At 31.8% G+C, this 15,608-nt stretch overlaps 1 protein-coding gene across 9 annotated transcripts in view; it reads left to right on the forward strand.

Moving 5' to 3' along the window:
• LOC145263152 (histone deacetylase 5-like) overlaps positions 1–15,608 on the forward strand; it is a 506,934-nt gene that overhangs the window by 307,310 nt on the left and 184,016 nt on the right. For all 9 annotated transcript variants that reach the window (XM_080120140.1, XM_080120145.1, XM_080120142.1 and 6 more), the window contains one exon: positions 6,635–6,870. In XM_080120140.1, coding sequence (XP_079976266.1) covers positions 6,635–6,870 — 236 coding nt within the window. The remainder of the gene's footprint in view (positions 1–6,634; positions 6,871–15,608) is intronic.

Here is a 15,608-nt window from a genome sequence, read left to right on the forward strand (position 1 = left end):
CAGGTGCCTCTTATGTTGGAACTTTGGGCCCTGAATGATGTATGTAACATGGCCGATTCTTCGTAAGATCGTGCCCTGTTCCCAAAGACAAACGTTATTTCTAAAATGTCTAAATACACGTTATCTCCGCTGTTAAACCGTTTCGTTGGCATTGTAGAGGTTCTGTTGTGTACTATGTGTTTGGGTAGCAGTTTATCAAATACATGGTTTCTGCTGGGGATCCCGCATCTGGTTTGTTCGGATTTCTCATGATTCTGTAAACCTGCAGAAATTGCTGAAGAGCCTTTTCTGTCGGTGTACCGGACGCCTTTTTTAATGCCCTTTTAAGCGTATCGACGAAACGTTCGGCCTGGCCATTGCTTCTGATGTGGTACTGGGGTGTCGTAATATGCTTGACTTGATACGTCTCTCAGAATTCTCTGAACTCTGTCGAGGTGAACTATGTAGCGTTGTCGCTAATCAGACAGTCTACAATCCCAAACCGAGCAAACAATTCTAATAAAAAACTTCTTGTTGCCATGGTCGGTTTTTTGCATTTTAGTACCTCTGGCCATTTAGAGTAAGAGTCAACTACTATCAGGTAGTAAAAATCCTCCACAGGTCCCGCATAATCTATGTGGATCCTCGACCATGGTTGTTCAGCCTTAGGCCAAGGTTTATATGTTATCGGTGGTGCTTTTGCAGCCAAAGCACAGCCTTTGCATCTGTTCACCATGTCGGTAATATCTTGGTCCATAGCTGGCTAATAAACAAAACTTCTCATTAGGCTTTTCATTCTGTTTATTCCTGGATGCCCCATGTAAAAATCCCTGAGAATTCTTTTTTAAAACAAGTTATAAATTTCTCCGTTTCTGCTGGGCGGGTATCTATTTTCTTGCAGAATGTGGATATAGGAAGATCCCAGAGACGAAACTCCTCCATGCTGTCAGAACCGAACAGGTTCTCACTATCTTTTAGCACATACAATCTTAGTTTTTTTGTTTTCTCCTGTAAAGTGACGTTTGTAATTAATTCACCTTCAAAATGAATTTTTGTACCATTAACGGCCGTCGCCGTTCTGTTAGTTTTTAACAGTCGGCTTTCGTAATATTTTCCACGTTTTGAGATTTATTATTGAAAGATCTGATCCACTGTCTAATTGGAATTTAATAGCCTTGCCGAAAATGTTAACCATTACATATTTGCGTAGATTTTCATCTACGACGTCCTTAGTTCTGGTTTGACGTACACTGCTTCTATTCTGAGTTTTCCTACAGTGCAAACTTTTATGACCGATTTTATTGCATAAATGGCATCTTTTTGTTAAAAATGGGCCATCCCTTACCCAATGTATTCCACCACATCTGAAACAAGCGCTCGGTGCTTTTAGTTTTTTTGAGTTTTGGTGGTTAGTGCCTGTGTGCCATTTCGACGGATTTTTTCTTAGTTACTTTTTTTTATATTCGCGATGCCTGCTTCGATATTTCTTGCATCTTTTTTGTAATTTCTACTTTTTGACACTCCTCAGTCAATTTTTGAAGTGTTAAGTTCGGTTCATTTTCTAATTTTGTAAGGACTCTGCGCCTGATTTCTGCATCTTTTCCGGAGGTTAACCCGTGTGCAAACACAAGAAATTTAAGTTTGTTCACTACAGCTGTGTAGGTAGCAAAATCATCATTATCGTCTTTTGCCACATTCAAACATCTCCAACGCTTATGGAAAAGAGACGTTTTCGGCAAGAAAAGTTCTGTTAACAAATTTACTGTCTCACTGAATGATAAATCTGCTGTTTTCCGAGGCAAGATATAATCCACGAATTTATCATGCTCAGCCGTTTCCAATTTTCATAGAAGTCTGGTTTTCTTTTGATTAGACCAATTGCTCCAGTCAATATTTTAAAAAATCTTCATAACACCGAAAATACGCTGCAAATGATTTTTCCTCTTCCTCGTATTTAAAATTGTCTATCACGGTCCATTTTTATATTCTGAGAAAATGCTGAATTGTTTTCGGCATTCACATTATTTTTAACAATTTCTGTAAGCAATTCCTTTGTTCGTAATTGACGTTCAGCTAACTGCTTTTGAACTTCCTTTTGCTGTTCCTCAGTTCGTATTTGACATTCCGCTAACTGTTTTTGCAATTCCTTTTGCTGTTCCTCGAATCGTGCCTGACGCTTTGCGGCATCGATATGCAACTTGGTCAAATGTTTCAACGCTACTTTCAATTTGTCCATTTTGCTTTGTCAGCATTAGCAATTTCAAAACGTTCGCTGAATTTTACAAAACCGTTTTATTCTTATTTCTTCCTCCAGACAATAAAACGAACAGAAAAAAAACATAAATATATAAAAAGTTCATTGTCTAAAGAAAAAAAAATCCAGTGTATAGAGAAAACACCCGATTTTAGCAGCGAAAACCACAAGTGACAAATTCTTTTTCCAAAAGTATAAAAATTTACCTTTCTAAGTTGTGACGAACCTTTTTCTTTTTGCAAAAATACAGCGCTATCTTTGAAAGTCGTGACAAACTTTTTTCTTTTCAACTTTTTTTTTTCCGTAATGATCTGCGTTTTTTTTTTTTTTTTGGTTGTTTTTTTTAGTTACCGTGAACCTTTCAGTTGCAAGTGTTATGTTGAACACTTCCTTAGACTTGATAACATTTGAGTCCGACGTCGTTACTATTTTTAGAATACTATTTCAACGCGAGTATTTTTTTTTTCAATGTCGTTACTAGTTTCGATTTTAGTATGCTCCTTGAATCCAATGTCGTTTTAGAACACTGTTTTTAAACGTGAGCACGTTCTCTAAATGCAATGTCGCCAGTGTTATGGCTTGCCATAAGCCACAAAGAAAGCAGAACAACGGAATAGTTTAAACAATATACTACTGGAACAACAACGTAAAAAGGTTACAACTGAAAAGAGTATTAAACGTCACCGAGCAGGCGAAGGTCGAACTGGTGTTTAATCCACACCTGGGATCAAAAGGTCTATGGTTTATATAATGGATAGAACAGTCCATTTGAAGGGTGATTCCCCCACAACAGTAAGTGATTTTTTGGCATTTATATATACATATATTTATCGAAGCAAGTCAAAATACGTTAATTTTCTTTAAATCTTTTTTAAAGAAAACCGATTTAAAAAAAACAAATATTGCATAATTTGCTATTAATACTGTTATTTTTTTTTTTTTTAAATTTGGTCTTTGCTCCTTTAATTGAAAACAAAAATTAGGGTTTGAATTACATTTTTCAAGTAGTTATAAGCTTCGAAAAATAGTAAGTTGAATTATTAAAGTTCTTATTTTTAATGGCCGCTTCTGATACACCTAGCACTTCATATACAGAGATTTACTGGGAAGTTAACAGAAATGTTTACTTTTTATTCCTCTTTTCTTCTCGCTTTTTTTTTATTTCCTTCATTCTCTCTTTTTCACTCAATGTCAGCATTAACCCGTTTTCTTTTCTTCGTGTCATTTTTGGTTTTACCCAATTTTTTTATTCTAAATGTCAGAAACTATTTTCTTTTTCTGGAAGAACATCTTTTTTCCTATATTTTCTTCAAAATTAACTCCCTTTTTCTGCCAAAGTAAAATTAAAGATATTTGATTTATTTCTGATTTCAATTTAGCTATTCCTATACACACACAAACAATTTGGTATTTTTTTAATCTCCATCAAAAGTTTATTAAATTTGAAATCGTATTTTTAGCTGCAGTCATTTCGAAAGGAGCTTGTCTGTTTGTTTGTCAGTTGTCACGGTTCAGCTTTCAAATAAGATGGTCAAATACATAACTTAAACTAGTCTTTCTTTACTCCATTGTTATTTCAATGAAAGATGCTTGACTGAGCTCCAATCTCTGATTTCTCCTTGTAAGACATTTACAACAAAAACTCCTGTATCTACCATAACTGCAAAGAACTTTTCTTTCTCCACGTGCATAACATCATTGGAATTTCCATGAAGAGTATGTTTCTGAAAAGTTCGTCTCTTTGGAGCACATTACCATTGGACTGCATCTCTGCAGACTGCAACAGTCTTTTTTAAATCCAATGTAAAATAAATACTTGTCTTCGTAAGTCATCAAATTTGTTCATTCCATTGATCGTTTTTGGTAATAATCATCATTATTTAACTAATATATATATATATATATATATATATATATATATATATATATATAATTTGAGGTTGCTATTTTTACAAAGGTAAGGTAATCAGTGAAATATAAGGTTAATACAAGAGTGCTCAATACCGGTGTAGAGCAAGTTACACTTTCAATTTGTCTTTACCTAAGCAGTAATGTGTTGCTACACAGTCATGAACATATTTCGGTCTTCTAGTGTTTAGTAACTAGAGACCTCTTCAAGCAACAACACATATTCAAAAGCGGAATTCTTAATGAAAAACGAAAATCAACTTTCAGTAAAAGAAGGTTTTTTAGAACAAAAGGGGTCAGGAGGTGAAGTTCAGCTGGATTTATTTATTTATTTTTTAATATTTTTATTTATTTATTTATTCATTTATTTGTTTTTTATGATAGGGTTAGGGGATGTAGTAGGTAAGGTTAGGGGTTGAGGAGTTAAATTTTGGGGCCCAAGCAGAATATAGATATCTTGTGTGTCTGCTGCTTGCTGTAGGTCTAAAATCTATATGGGCTAGTGTATTATAATTCTTTTTTATTATCTCTCTTCTCTTAGTGTTCTTAGGTATTTCCCCAAAACGGTTATAGATTCACTGGATCTATTGACCATTTCTTGAACTTCTAAAGGGTTGGTTAAGGGAAGGGAGAGGGGGATAGGAGACTTAAGAAAGGAAGGAAGAGAGGGAAAGGGCAGACCACAATGAGAGAAGAGGAAGAATGAAATGGAGGAGAAGGGAGGGAAGAAAAAAGGAGGAAGAGAGAAGAGGATGATAGGGGGCTCATAATGCGTTTAATGGTGGTAGTTTTCTCGCTAAAACCTGTTTTTCTAGACCAACTCTAATATTTATTACTATTTCATTTGTTATTTTAATGTTCATTTATTTATTCGTATATTAATATATAAACCTGTTATTTATAGTCTTAAAACATTTCATAATAATAATTGTAAACTCAGAATATATATCATTACTAAACTTATGCTCAGATGTAGTCATTTTTTATGACAGCGATAATAATTATTTAAAATGAATGGTGATTGAGAATTCTGAGTTATTTGCTACTAACTAGCAATGATATTACTTTACTGAAGGTTATATTAAGTAATATTTGTAAATAGTAATACTCGTGGATCTTGTTGAAGATAGCATTTTCTGCTGAGTATATGTAAGGAAAAATTTAATGCTACCATACATATATTGATTGTTCTACATAAACGAAACGTATATGTAAAAAATATACCAAAGTCTTGATATGTTGAAAGAATTGATTAAGATAATTTAAACCTTGGAACTTGTAATATAGTGAAATTATTATTAATCTATATATGCTGTGTTATATTTAACAAGCATAAACAACAACAACAAAAAAAAGGATTGGTATACACAAAGAATGGAATACAATTGCAACAGCATATTTTTTCTAAAACATATATAATCTAACCGCACTGATGAGCTGTGAAACAGCAAAGGAGTACTGTATGTGGATGACTCATATATAATCTTAGTCTTTCTGTTCCACTTTTTACTGGAAACTACTGGGCCAATCTGGTTGAATTTTTGTATGGACATATATGAAGTGCAGCAAATTAAGTATTATGGTATCCATTCAATGCACAGTTGGGATTTAATAGGGATGAGTCATCACAAAACCAGATTTATTCTAGAAGTTGTGTATAAAGTACTCATTTGAAGTCAGTGGGCTATAGCTTTTGTCCATTTTTTTAATGGGCTAAAACATCTAGTATATCAATATTTGTATATTACTACTTTGAATGAATATATGTATATTATTCTTAGTATGTCTGTTTGTCTATTCCACTTTTTCTTTGAAACTATTGGGCCGATCTGGTTGAAATTTTGTATGGATCTTTATAAGGTGCAGCAAACTAAGTATTATGGTATCCGACTATCGACTCTCTCTTTGACACGGTAAGTTTGGGAAAAGGAGTTATAAATAAAAAACTAGACAAAATACTGTTAGAAACTCGCTCAATATATGTTCTGTAACATAGGCTGACATATATTCGGTGAGTTTTTAACAGTATTTTGCATATTGTTTTATTTATAACTCCTTTTCCCAAACTTACCGTGTCAAAGAGAGAGTCGGGCGCCATTTAAAATTTTCCAATACATCAGTAAACACTGTTTTTCGAGCTGAATAAACATGTGATATTAAATAAAAACACTAGAAAATTATCTAGTTAGGTAGAAAAGTAACTTATCTTGCCTTTGATAACATTTGTTATATATTTGTTTTTTGACAACTTTTTCGAATCTGTGTGTACAGTAATTTTTTTTTTTTTTTTTTAACCAGGTGTTTTACACGGAATTCTTTGAACATTGATTTTATATGATCTTTTCACCCAGGTAACACTGGGTATCTGTCCCATTTATATATATATATATATATATATATATATATATATATATATATGTGTGTAAAAGTTTTTTAAATGTTCGTTAATTCCTTTTTCATTATTGATTAGATTTTTATCTTTTCTTTTTCCAGATCTTCCGCCTTCGCCTCCTGTTGCACGGCGGTCTGTGCCGTCGGCCACCTCGCCGGCGTCGACGCCGACGCCCTCTATTCCCGGTAACCTCTTCCCAGACCAGCAACTGCAGCAGCAAATCGCCTCACTTAAGCAACGGCAACAGCTGCAACAGGAAATGTTGCTTCACCAGTATCAGCAGCAGCAGCAGCAATTAGCGCAAGAGCACGAGAAGCAAGTGCAAGAACACATAAAAGTAAGATGTTAAATACACCAGGCATAATCATACCTCACCACCCCTGTAATTATGCGGCCAGTAGCCTTCAGATTTAGAGCTATCCATTCTGCCTGTGTTTGGGAGTGAAGAGGAAATACAAAGTACCAAAAGCAGTGTGTGTGTGTGTGTGGAGGGTCTGTTTAACTTTTGACAGAAGAAATTATCCCTCCTATTTGGAATTTAAATCCAATCAGAACTATTCTGTTCAGTTATTTTCAAATTCTCTTGGGGAAAGGCATGCCCTGTAACTATACTCCTGTCTATTGGTTAAATAGTAACTTGTGTTTGAGTAGATATCTCAAACCAAAATTTTGTTTTCATTACATCTAAATCTTTTAACGTAAACACAGATTCTTGCAAAACATAATTATAACACATTTATTTTGCTAACACAATTAACCATGGATTATGACTGTTCATATTTTGTTGGAAATTAGGAATTATCTCCTTGTGTGTTACTGGTTCAGAAAAATAATTTTCACAAATGGAAGCTTTAAACAAGTGAAAAATCCTTACAAATTTTATGGCATTTTGTGGTAAATGAAAATTAATTACAATGGAAGCAGTAATTATTAGATCAAACCAATTTAAACATTAAAAAAAAAAACACCATTGCCTCTCTAAAAAAAAAAAAAAAATAGGTGATACTAAATCCAACTTTGATGGTTCATATAAGATTCATTTGAACAGCTAACACATTGAATCTTTGTAATATGATTCACAGAAGAGAATAAATCATGTTGCGGTTTTCTTTTAATAGAAAATGAACAAAAAAAAATTCAGATTTGGATGGAAGCACAATTTGATAATAGGGTAAAAAAATTTATTCACTGAAGTTTTCAATTTGCATTTCTTGTTTTGTGAATGACAACTTAAAACCTGATATGAGTCCACCATATTGACCAGTATCCCTTTTCTGTAAGATGCGACTTTTTTATATGCATAGGCACACAATGTGTGCATTAAGTTGAAAAACATCCATATTTAAAATTAAATTGCTAGTCACTGAAAATAGTAACTTTAAAAAACCTGGGAGTGGGGGCTATAAAAGACACAAGAAATAATCATACATTTATACAGTGAAAATATGAAATTTTGTTCTGGAATTATTGAGATGAAAATTGATAAAACTCATTAACCATTATCCTCAAGTGGCTTCAAGCCTTGATAAGCAGTGATTCTTTAGTTAAAAAAAGGTAAAAAATAAAACAAAAATTGTATCATTTGGATTATTTAAACTATTGTTCACATCTTAGATGTTATTCTCACAATGTTTCAGCCAATGTAATTTATATCTTTTATATGTATCATGTCGAACTCTGGAATCTTTCTGTTGAACTTGTAGAAGGACCCGTGGCGTAACAGAAAGCATTAAGATCATAATCAGTTCTAAGTGACAGTTATCTGGTGGTTGAAAGCTGTGCAGACAATACTAAGAATACAATTATAAATTATTTGAGATTTTTACTAAATCATGGCTGATGGAACAAGAGCAAGTTACCCTTGTGATTTAAATAAAGGTTTTGTTTGAAATTCTATACAAATACCTAATCTTAATATTCTGAGTTTGACAAATACACCTGAAGAATGTCAGCTGAAATGTTGTTAAAATTATATTTAAGGTGAGAACAATATAATTCAAATAATACAAATATAAATTTGTTTACATCAAAATTTTTATCAAAATAATCTAAAAAAAATAAATGGATTATCACAATATAAAATTGATGGGAGTTTCACTGTTTATCTATTTTTGCACTAAACTCTAGGCTGGTTTATGATACCTAGTTTTAGTAATCCTTTCTAATGAATTGTTGACAATATCATGTTTCAACATTAAATCATCATTGATTTAATGTCTGTTTTACATGTTGGCATGTGTTGGACAGTTTTTAGAAATTAACTTTCAAGTTAACCTATCTCTGCTCAGGTCTTTATTCATCCCTCTTTCTTTCAAGTTCAATTTTATAACTTCCTCCCACGTTTTGCTTAGCTTTCTCCTTATGGGATGACCCTGCTACTACAATTGTTTATTCATCTATTAACCTGATGAAACTCTCATTCATCCTTTAAATGTGACCATACCATCTATGTCTCCTGTTTCACACACATCTTCTATACTGTCCAGATTTAATATTTGTCCGAGCTCATCAGATCTGAGCCTGTCTTTAAGACTTGCCTTACATATGAATCATATCGTTCTCATATCCTTTCCTTCCATGCAACACGTCCTCAACCCTTACTAGCTAGGTTTAACTTCTGTAGATCATCACACTATCTACATATGCTTAATAGACTCTTTTCTTAGTCGACAATGGTAACGCTTTGTTGATTAGTAATGGCAGAAGTTTCCTGAAATTATTCCATCCATTACTAATCTAGCTATCACACTAGCACCTGTTACACCTCAATGGTATCACTAAGGTAATAAAATTTCAGAACCACCTCAATAACTGCAAAGAAGGTGGATTCCCTCTATCATGCTAGAAGACTACTCACATCTGAGAGTATTCTCTACTTCTACAAAGCCACCATTCACCCATGCATGGAGTGTTGTTACCACATCTGGGCTGGTGCATTCACCACTAGTCTCTCCTTCTTGGATAGGGTTCAAAAAAATGTCTTCAATCTAATATATCCCACTTTGTCAACTAAGCTTCAACCTTATCTCATCGCTGAAATGTTGCATCACTGTGCCTGTTAAATTTTTTAATGGAATGTGCTCTCATGAACTCATTGCACTTGTGTCCACTTAACGTACATATCCTCGACAAACCCACTTAGCAACAAAATCTCACCCTTTCACTGTCGAAATCCCTAAATGCTAGAAAGCTTTCTACTCTAATAGTTTCTTCTCTGAAGCAGCTAGACTTTGAAATTCCCTTCCTGCTACCTGCTTCCCTGGCTGTATTGATATGCAGAAGTTTAAATGTAACATTAACCAACATCTTGTTAATCTTTCTTAGGCATGGTTCCAAATAGTAGCTCCTTACATTTAAGTGGCTATATGCATGGCTACCGTAATATGATGGCCTAGCGACGACTATAATTTAGTCTGGTGATGTCATGAACATCGGTCTGTTGAAATTTGGTCACATGTCTAAACTGGAAGTTGGTTTAAAGTTTTGGAGGGTTAATTAAATTTAAACATGCCGTCGAGATGTATCGTTCCAAAATGCCAAGGTATCTATGAAAATGGACCAAAAGTTACCATGTTTTCATTTCCAAAAAAAAAAAAAAAAGGAAATAATTTACCAGTGGATTAATGAAACTAAAGAAAGGATTTTACTCCATCTAAATATAGCAGAGTAAGTGTTAAAATGTTTGAGAGATTTAAAAAAAAAAAAAAAAAAAAAAAACGCCCCTTTTTTCAAATTTTTATTTGTTTTTTTAGAACGTATTTTAAAATAAAAATGAAAGTATGTATATAAAAAATGAATTTTACATGTAATTTATGTGCTGAAATAATAAATTATTATTTAGAAACTTATTTAAAATGGGGAGTATGGTGAAAATATTATGTACTTTCACCTAACAATTTAATAAAAGCGATATCTTAAAAACGGAATTCTTTGTTTAAATAATTCTAAACAAGAAAAATCATTTCTCTTTTTAGTTCAACTATTTTACTGTGCAATATTTATAGGATTCTACAGTCTTGAAGTAGTTATATATGTGTAGGTGCTAATGCAGAGTGATCCGTGCTATTTTTTAAATCGTAAATTTTTACGACGTGCCCCAGCGTATTATAAACACCCCAACCTCCCCATGTTAAGAACGGCTTTCGGAATAAACGCCCTCAACCTCGAAAGCCGTTCTTAACATTGGGAGGTTCAGGGGGTGTTTATTCTGAAAGCTGTTCTTAATATGGGGAGGTTAGGGGTGTTTATACTACACTGGGCCAGGTCGTAGAAAAATATCTTTTTCTTTTGTATTTTTCTCCTTTTTTTTTTTTTACTTTTGTTAATTTACAGAAATTTCCCAATTTTTTATGTTATTTTTTGCTTATTAAATTGTTTGATGAGAATAAAGTAAGCCACACCTCTCCTTAAATTAAGAATAGGTTTCTAAATAACTTTATTAGGCACTTCTGCAGTTTAACATTTGCAAGCAAATTTAAAAAGCCACTTTCGGCACATGGAGGAGGTAAGGCTTTGTTAACTTTTACGTTGCGCGGACGGAACTTTCCTAAAATGAAAACAATTTGTAGATGTTAAACTGCACTAATACCTGTTATTAGTTACGTAAACTGCATAAATACCGATTTATTTGTTTACCAAATTATATTGTTATATTGAAGTTTCCAGCTGTAAGATGGTTACCATTAAATTAAAGTTTTATAACAATTTTGATTAATTCATAATTTAATGGCCAAACAAGTGCGTAAACTATTAATGGTTAATGAAAGAAAAATAGGTCAATTTTTAGATTAGATCCACCTCCACAATTTTCTTTTAAATAACTACTGTTTAGGTTTTCGACTATCCTGAATACGGAAATCGGATTGAAATTTTGCAGAAATAAGTAGTTATCGAGATATAAAAAGTTGTTTTATGCATTGTATTCTTTGGTGGACATCTTTTTTATGCGCATACTCGCGCACCATAAAGATGGTCGCCAAAGAATACAATGCATAAAATAGCTTTTTATATCTCGATAACTACTTATTTCTGCAAAATTTCAATACGATTTACATAAACTTTATTCCCTAGAATCTCAATCACTTGTGAAATATTGCTATAAGTTGACTTCAAAAGCTCTTTCTCCGACTACTTTTGAAAGGCAAAATGTTAATTTGATTTTGCAAATTGTCAACGAAGAAACTATTCAAGGTTTGCTAACCTTAGGAAAACAGGAATGCTTGCCAAATTATGCAGAAATCGCAGAATACATTCAAATATTTTATATTTGGTGGACAATACTGAATGTGAAAACACCATATAAAGGTTGTCGACTTTGTAATAAATATGCTAATCCACTTACATTAAATAGTGATAATTATAGTTTCCTAAATATGTTCTGTGACTGGTTAGAAACTTGAAATAGCATTCCTGGAAGAACTGGTAAGTTAACAAAGGAAACATATACTGCTTTGCACCATACTACTTACGCAATTTTAGAATTGACTAAATATTGTATAAATGTACTGAACACGGTGTATATATTACCAGGAAAGTTTCAGACAGATAACCTTGCGGCAAGGTTTGGCCAGTATCGACAACTTAGTGGAGATCAGTATAATATATCGATACGTCATGTGTAATGTGAAAAAAAACTCAGAATGTTGTCAGTTTTAAAATTGAGCTTACCAATTAATAATCAAACTATTGAATTGAAAAATTTAAAAGAAACTAACTGGGATGAAATGACAAGGGAGCAAGAGTTACATGTTTATAAATTTAACATAGATGTAACAGAAGATGATGTTAATCAATGCAAGGAAGTACTTCCTGTTATATTATACTTAGCAGGTTATTGCTGTCATGCAGTTTTCAAAAAACTGAAATGCAATAGCTGCAAAAATTTAATATCCGGGAGAGAGGTTGTTGAAGAAATAGCTGAATTAAACAGCTACTTTCAGGGTATTAACAAAGGTTCTCTGCTATACCCAAATGATATAACTGATAATTTTGTCTTATATAATTATATAGTTATAAACAAATTTACAAAACGCGATTCTTTTTTACATTCGATTCATCAGAGAAAATTAGCCATGTACATAACTTTAAATATTTTGGCTGATCAAAATCGATTATTTCATGTTGACTCTTGTGATAAGGGTCACACTATTCAGCAAATTGAAAAAATGCTGATATGGAGTTCATCAAATTCCCTTATAAACAATTTTTGTCGCAAAGAGAATGACAATATTAGTAAAAAAAAAAAATATATCAGAAAAAGAAAAATTCAAACTTTTTAATTAAATTCTACAACAGATTTTTGAAAAGTTTTAATATTCAATGTTTGAAATATTACTGCCTTAGTAACTTTGTTTATACTAACATTTGTTTGAATTTAATTTTTAACTTATTGTTCATTTTTCAGTTAAACCAATTGTTCGTTTTTCAGTTAAACCAATTGTTCGTTTTTCAGTTAAACCAATTGTTCGTTTTTCAGTTAAACCAATTGTTCGTTTTTCAGTTAAACCAATTTATTGTTTGTTTTTCAGTTAAACCAATTTATTGTTCGTTTTTCAGTTAAACCAATTTATTGTTCGTATTTCAGTTAAACTCATTTATTGTTCGTATTTCAGTTAAACTCATTTATTGTTCGTATTTCAGTTAAACTCATTTATTGTTCGTATTTCAGTTAAACTCATTTATTGTTCGTATTTCAGTTAAACTCATTTATTGTTCGTATTTCAGTTAAACTCATTTATTGTTCGTATTTCAGTTAAACTCATTTATTGTTCGTATTTCAGTTAAACTCATTTATTGTTCGTATTTCAGTTAAACTCATTTATTGTTCGTATTTCAGTTAAACTCATTTATCGTTTGTTGTTCAGTTTTGATTTTTAAAATATTGTTTTTTTTTATTTAAAAAATATTTATTGTTCATTTTTATTTATTTCTATTGAATAAACTTCAGTTTCATACAAATCAAATCATATTCCTTTTCTTTTTAAACTTTTTAACAACTTTTCTCCCTTTTCAATTCATTTTTTATTATTAATATTGGATGAGTTTCAGTACAAAGTATCATGTTTATCTTTTTTAATCCAATTTTGAAGTTTTCTAACGCTTTCTGTAAAAAATGTCTGCTCATTATCGACAGTCTGTGTTCCACTTATCTTGCTTGCTAGGACGTATGGCGATGACGTCATTTTTCAGCTGACAGGCCATCTATGACGATGGTCACGCTATATGGCTTGTTAGGGGTGAACACGAGTAAAAAGAAAAACAAGAAAAACTTTGCCATTCCCACATATTCTATATCTGAATGAGCTTCAAAAATGGTTACAGACAGCATGTCTGTAAAAAAATCAACTTGGGACATCTGTCGAGGATGTTCATTCTCTGCTCTTTAGTGGAGTATTATTTTTTTTTTTAATTCTACAAAAAGCAGATTTTCACTTAAATCACTTATAGATGTGAGTTCTCCATTTTTTTTTTTTATCAAAATTTCTTTTTTTAAATAAAAAAAAGATGATTTCTGCCAAATCACTAGAGCTTTGTTCTTATTTTCACATGCCTATTTGGTTGGATTATATTTCTCTTTCCTACTCATTTTTGCTTTACATTTCTTTCTCTTTTCTTTTTTTTATCTTTTCTTATTTTGCCGTCCTTTTTCCTATTATGATAGTTCTCTCTAAAAACTGAAAATGTTAATTTTTTACCATGAAAGCTTACTTAAACTTCAAACGATTCATGGGGAGTTTAGGTGACTTTTGTTTTCTCTTCCCAACATGCCACTTCATATCTTGTTTTTATACTCTTTAATCTCTCCACACACACATACACATTCTCGAAGAAGGAGGTCGTTCCCAAGTTTGAGTAATTCATTTCAGTTTCAGCTTTTTTTTATTTTTAAAAGGCTTAATCTACTGTAAAATGCACAAAGCAAATGTTTGGATCTTTAGGTTATTTGAGATTAGTGGCTCCAATCAACATGCATACTGTACTGGACTACATGGTACAAACAGCTAAGGACAAACCCTATGTTGAACCTACTATTTCTTTCTAGTGATTCTGACCGTTTCCAAAAGATAAGGGCAAAATTGAAATCAACCGACTTAGTTTGAAACTATCAAGATTACAAACATTTCATCCACACTTATTTTTTATTTCTTGCTCATTTTGTTGCATTTTTTTCATTCTTTTTCTTTCCCTTTTTCTTTTTCATTCTTTTTCTTTCTATGCATTTTTCCTTTTTATCCTTTTTTTCTTTCCCTTTTCTCTTTCGTTTTTTTCTACTTTTTCTTTTTTCCGCTTATTTTCTTTTTTTTCTTTCTTCCCTATTTTTCTTTTTCTTTTCTCTCCCTTTTGTTCAGCATTCGCGTTGTTTAAAGGGAAATAACTCTATTTTAGTTATATCCCTTGTGATTACTCGGCGTTTTGACACATTTAAAAAAAAAAACGATTTGTCTTTATTTATATACAAAATTAGCTATGTGTATGTGTTTATATATTTCTATTTATAAACTAATTAACTCGGTATTATAAATTTTGGAGTACGGTGTAAAGTGGGCTGCATTTTAGTTAAATTTAGTTTCATGGGTGGAAACCGTTTGTGAAAACTTATATACGTTTGATTATTGTGAAATGGCACCAATTAATAATAACTCAACTTTCTTGCAGTATTTTAAACTGTATTTAGTTGGCACTTTTTTTTTTTTTTTTTCTAATAATAAATTCTTATGAGATGATAATAAAACTATTTTCAAGTTTAGTTATAATTTTTTGGATTGTATGCAAATCAATAAGTGTGATTGGTTGACAAAAATGAATAGGCAAAGTACACGTTAAGACAGTTTGTCAATCTTCATGTAAGCATAAAAGATTTTTTTTAATTGAATGATTTATAAATTTAAAGACAGAGCAGAAAACATTTCATAAATATTTTTAAAACTAAGAAAGGTTTTTTTTGTTTTTTTTTTGTTTGTTTTTTTTCTTTTAATAATTTGTAAAAAGGGCATTTAGCATTAGTGTAAAGCAAATTATTTTTTCTTAAGAACATCATTTCTAATAAAAAATAGTACGTAAATACAGTCATCGTGG

The sequence above is a fragment of the Euprymna scolopes genome, chromosome 38, assembly GCF_053919585.1.
Source record: "Euprymna scolopes isolate OS-2025 chromosome 38, ASM5391958v1, whole genome shotgun sequence".
NCBI classification, from domain to species: Eukaryota; Metazoa; Mollusca; class Cephalopoda; order Sepiida; family Sepiolidae; genus Euprymna; species Euprymna scolopes.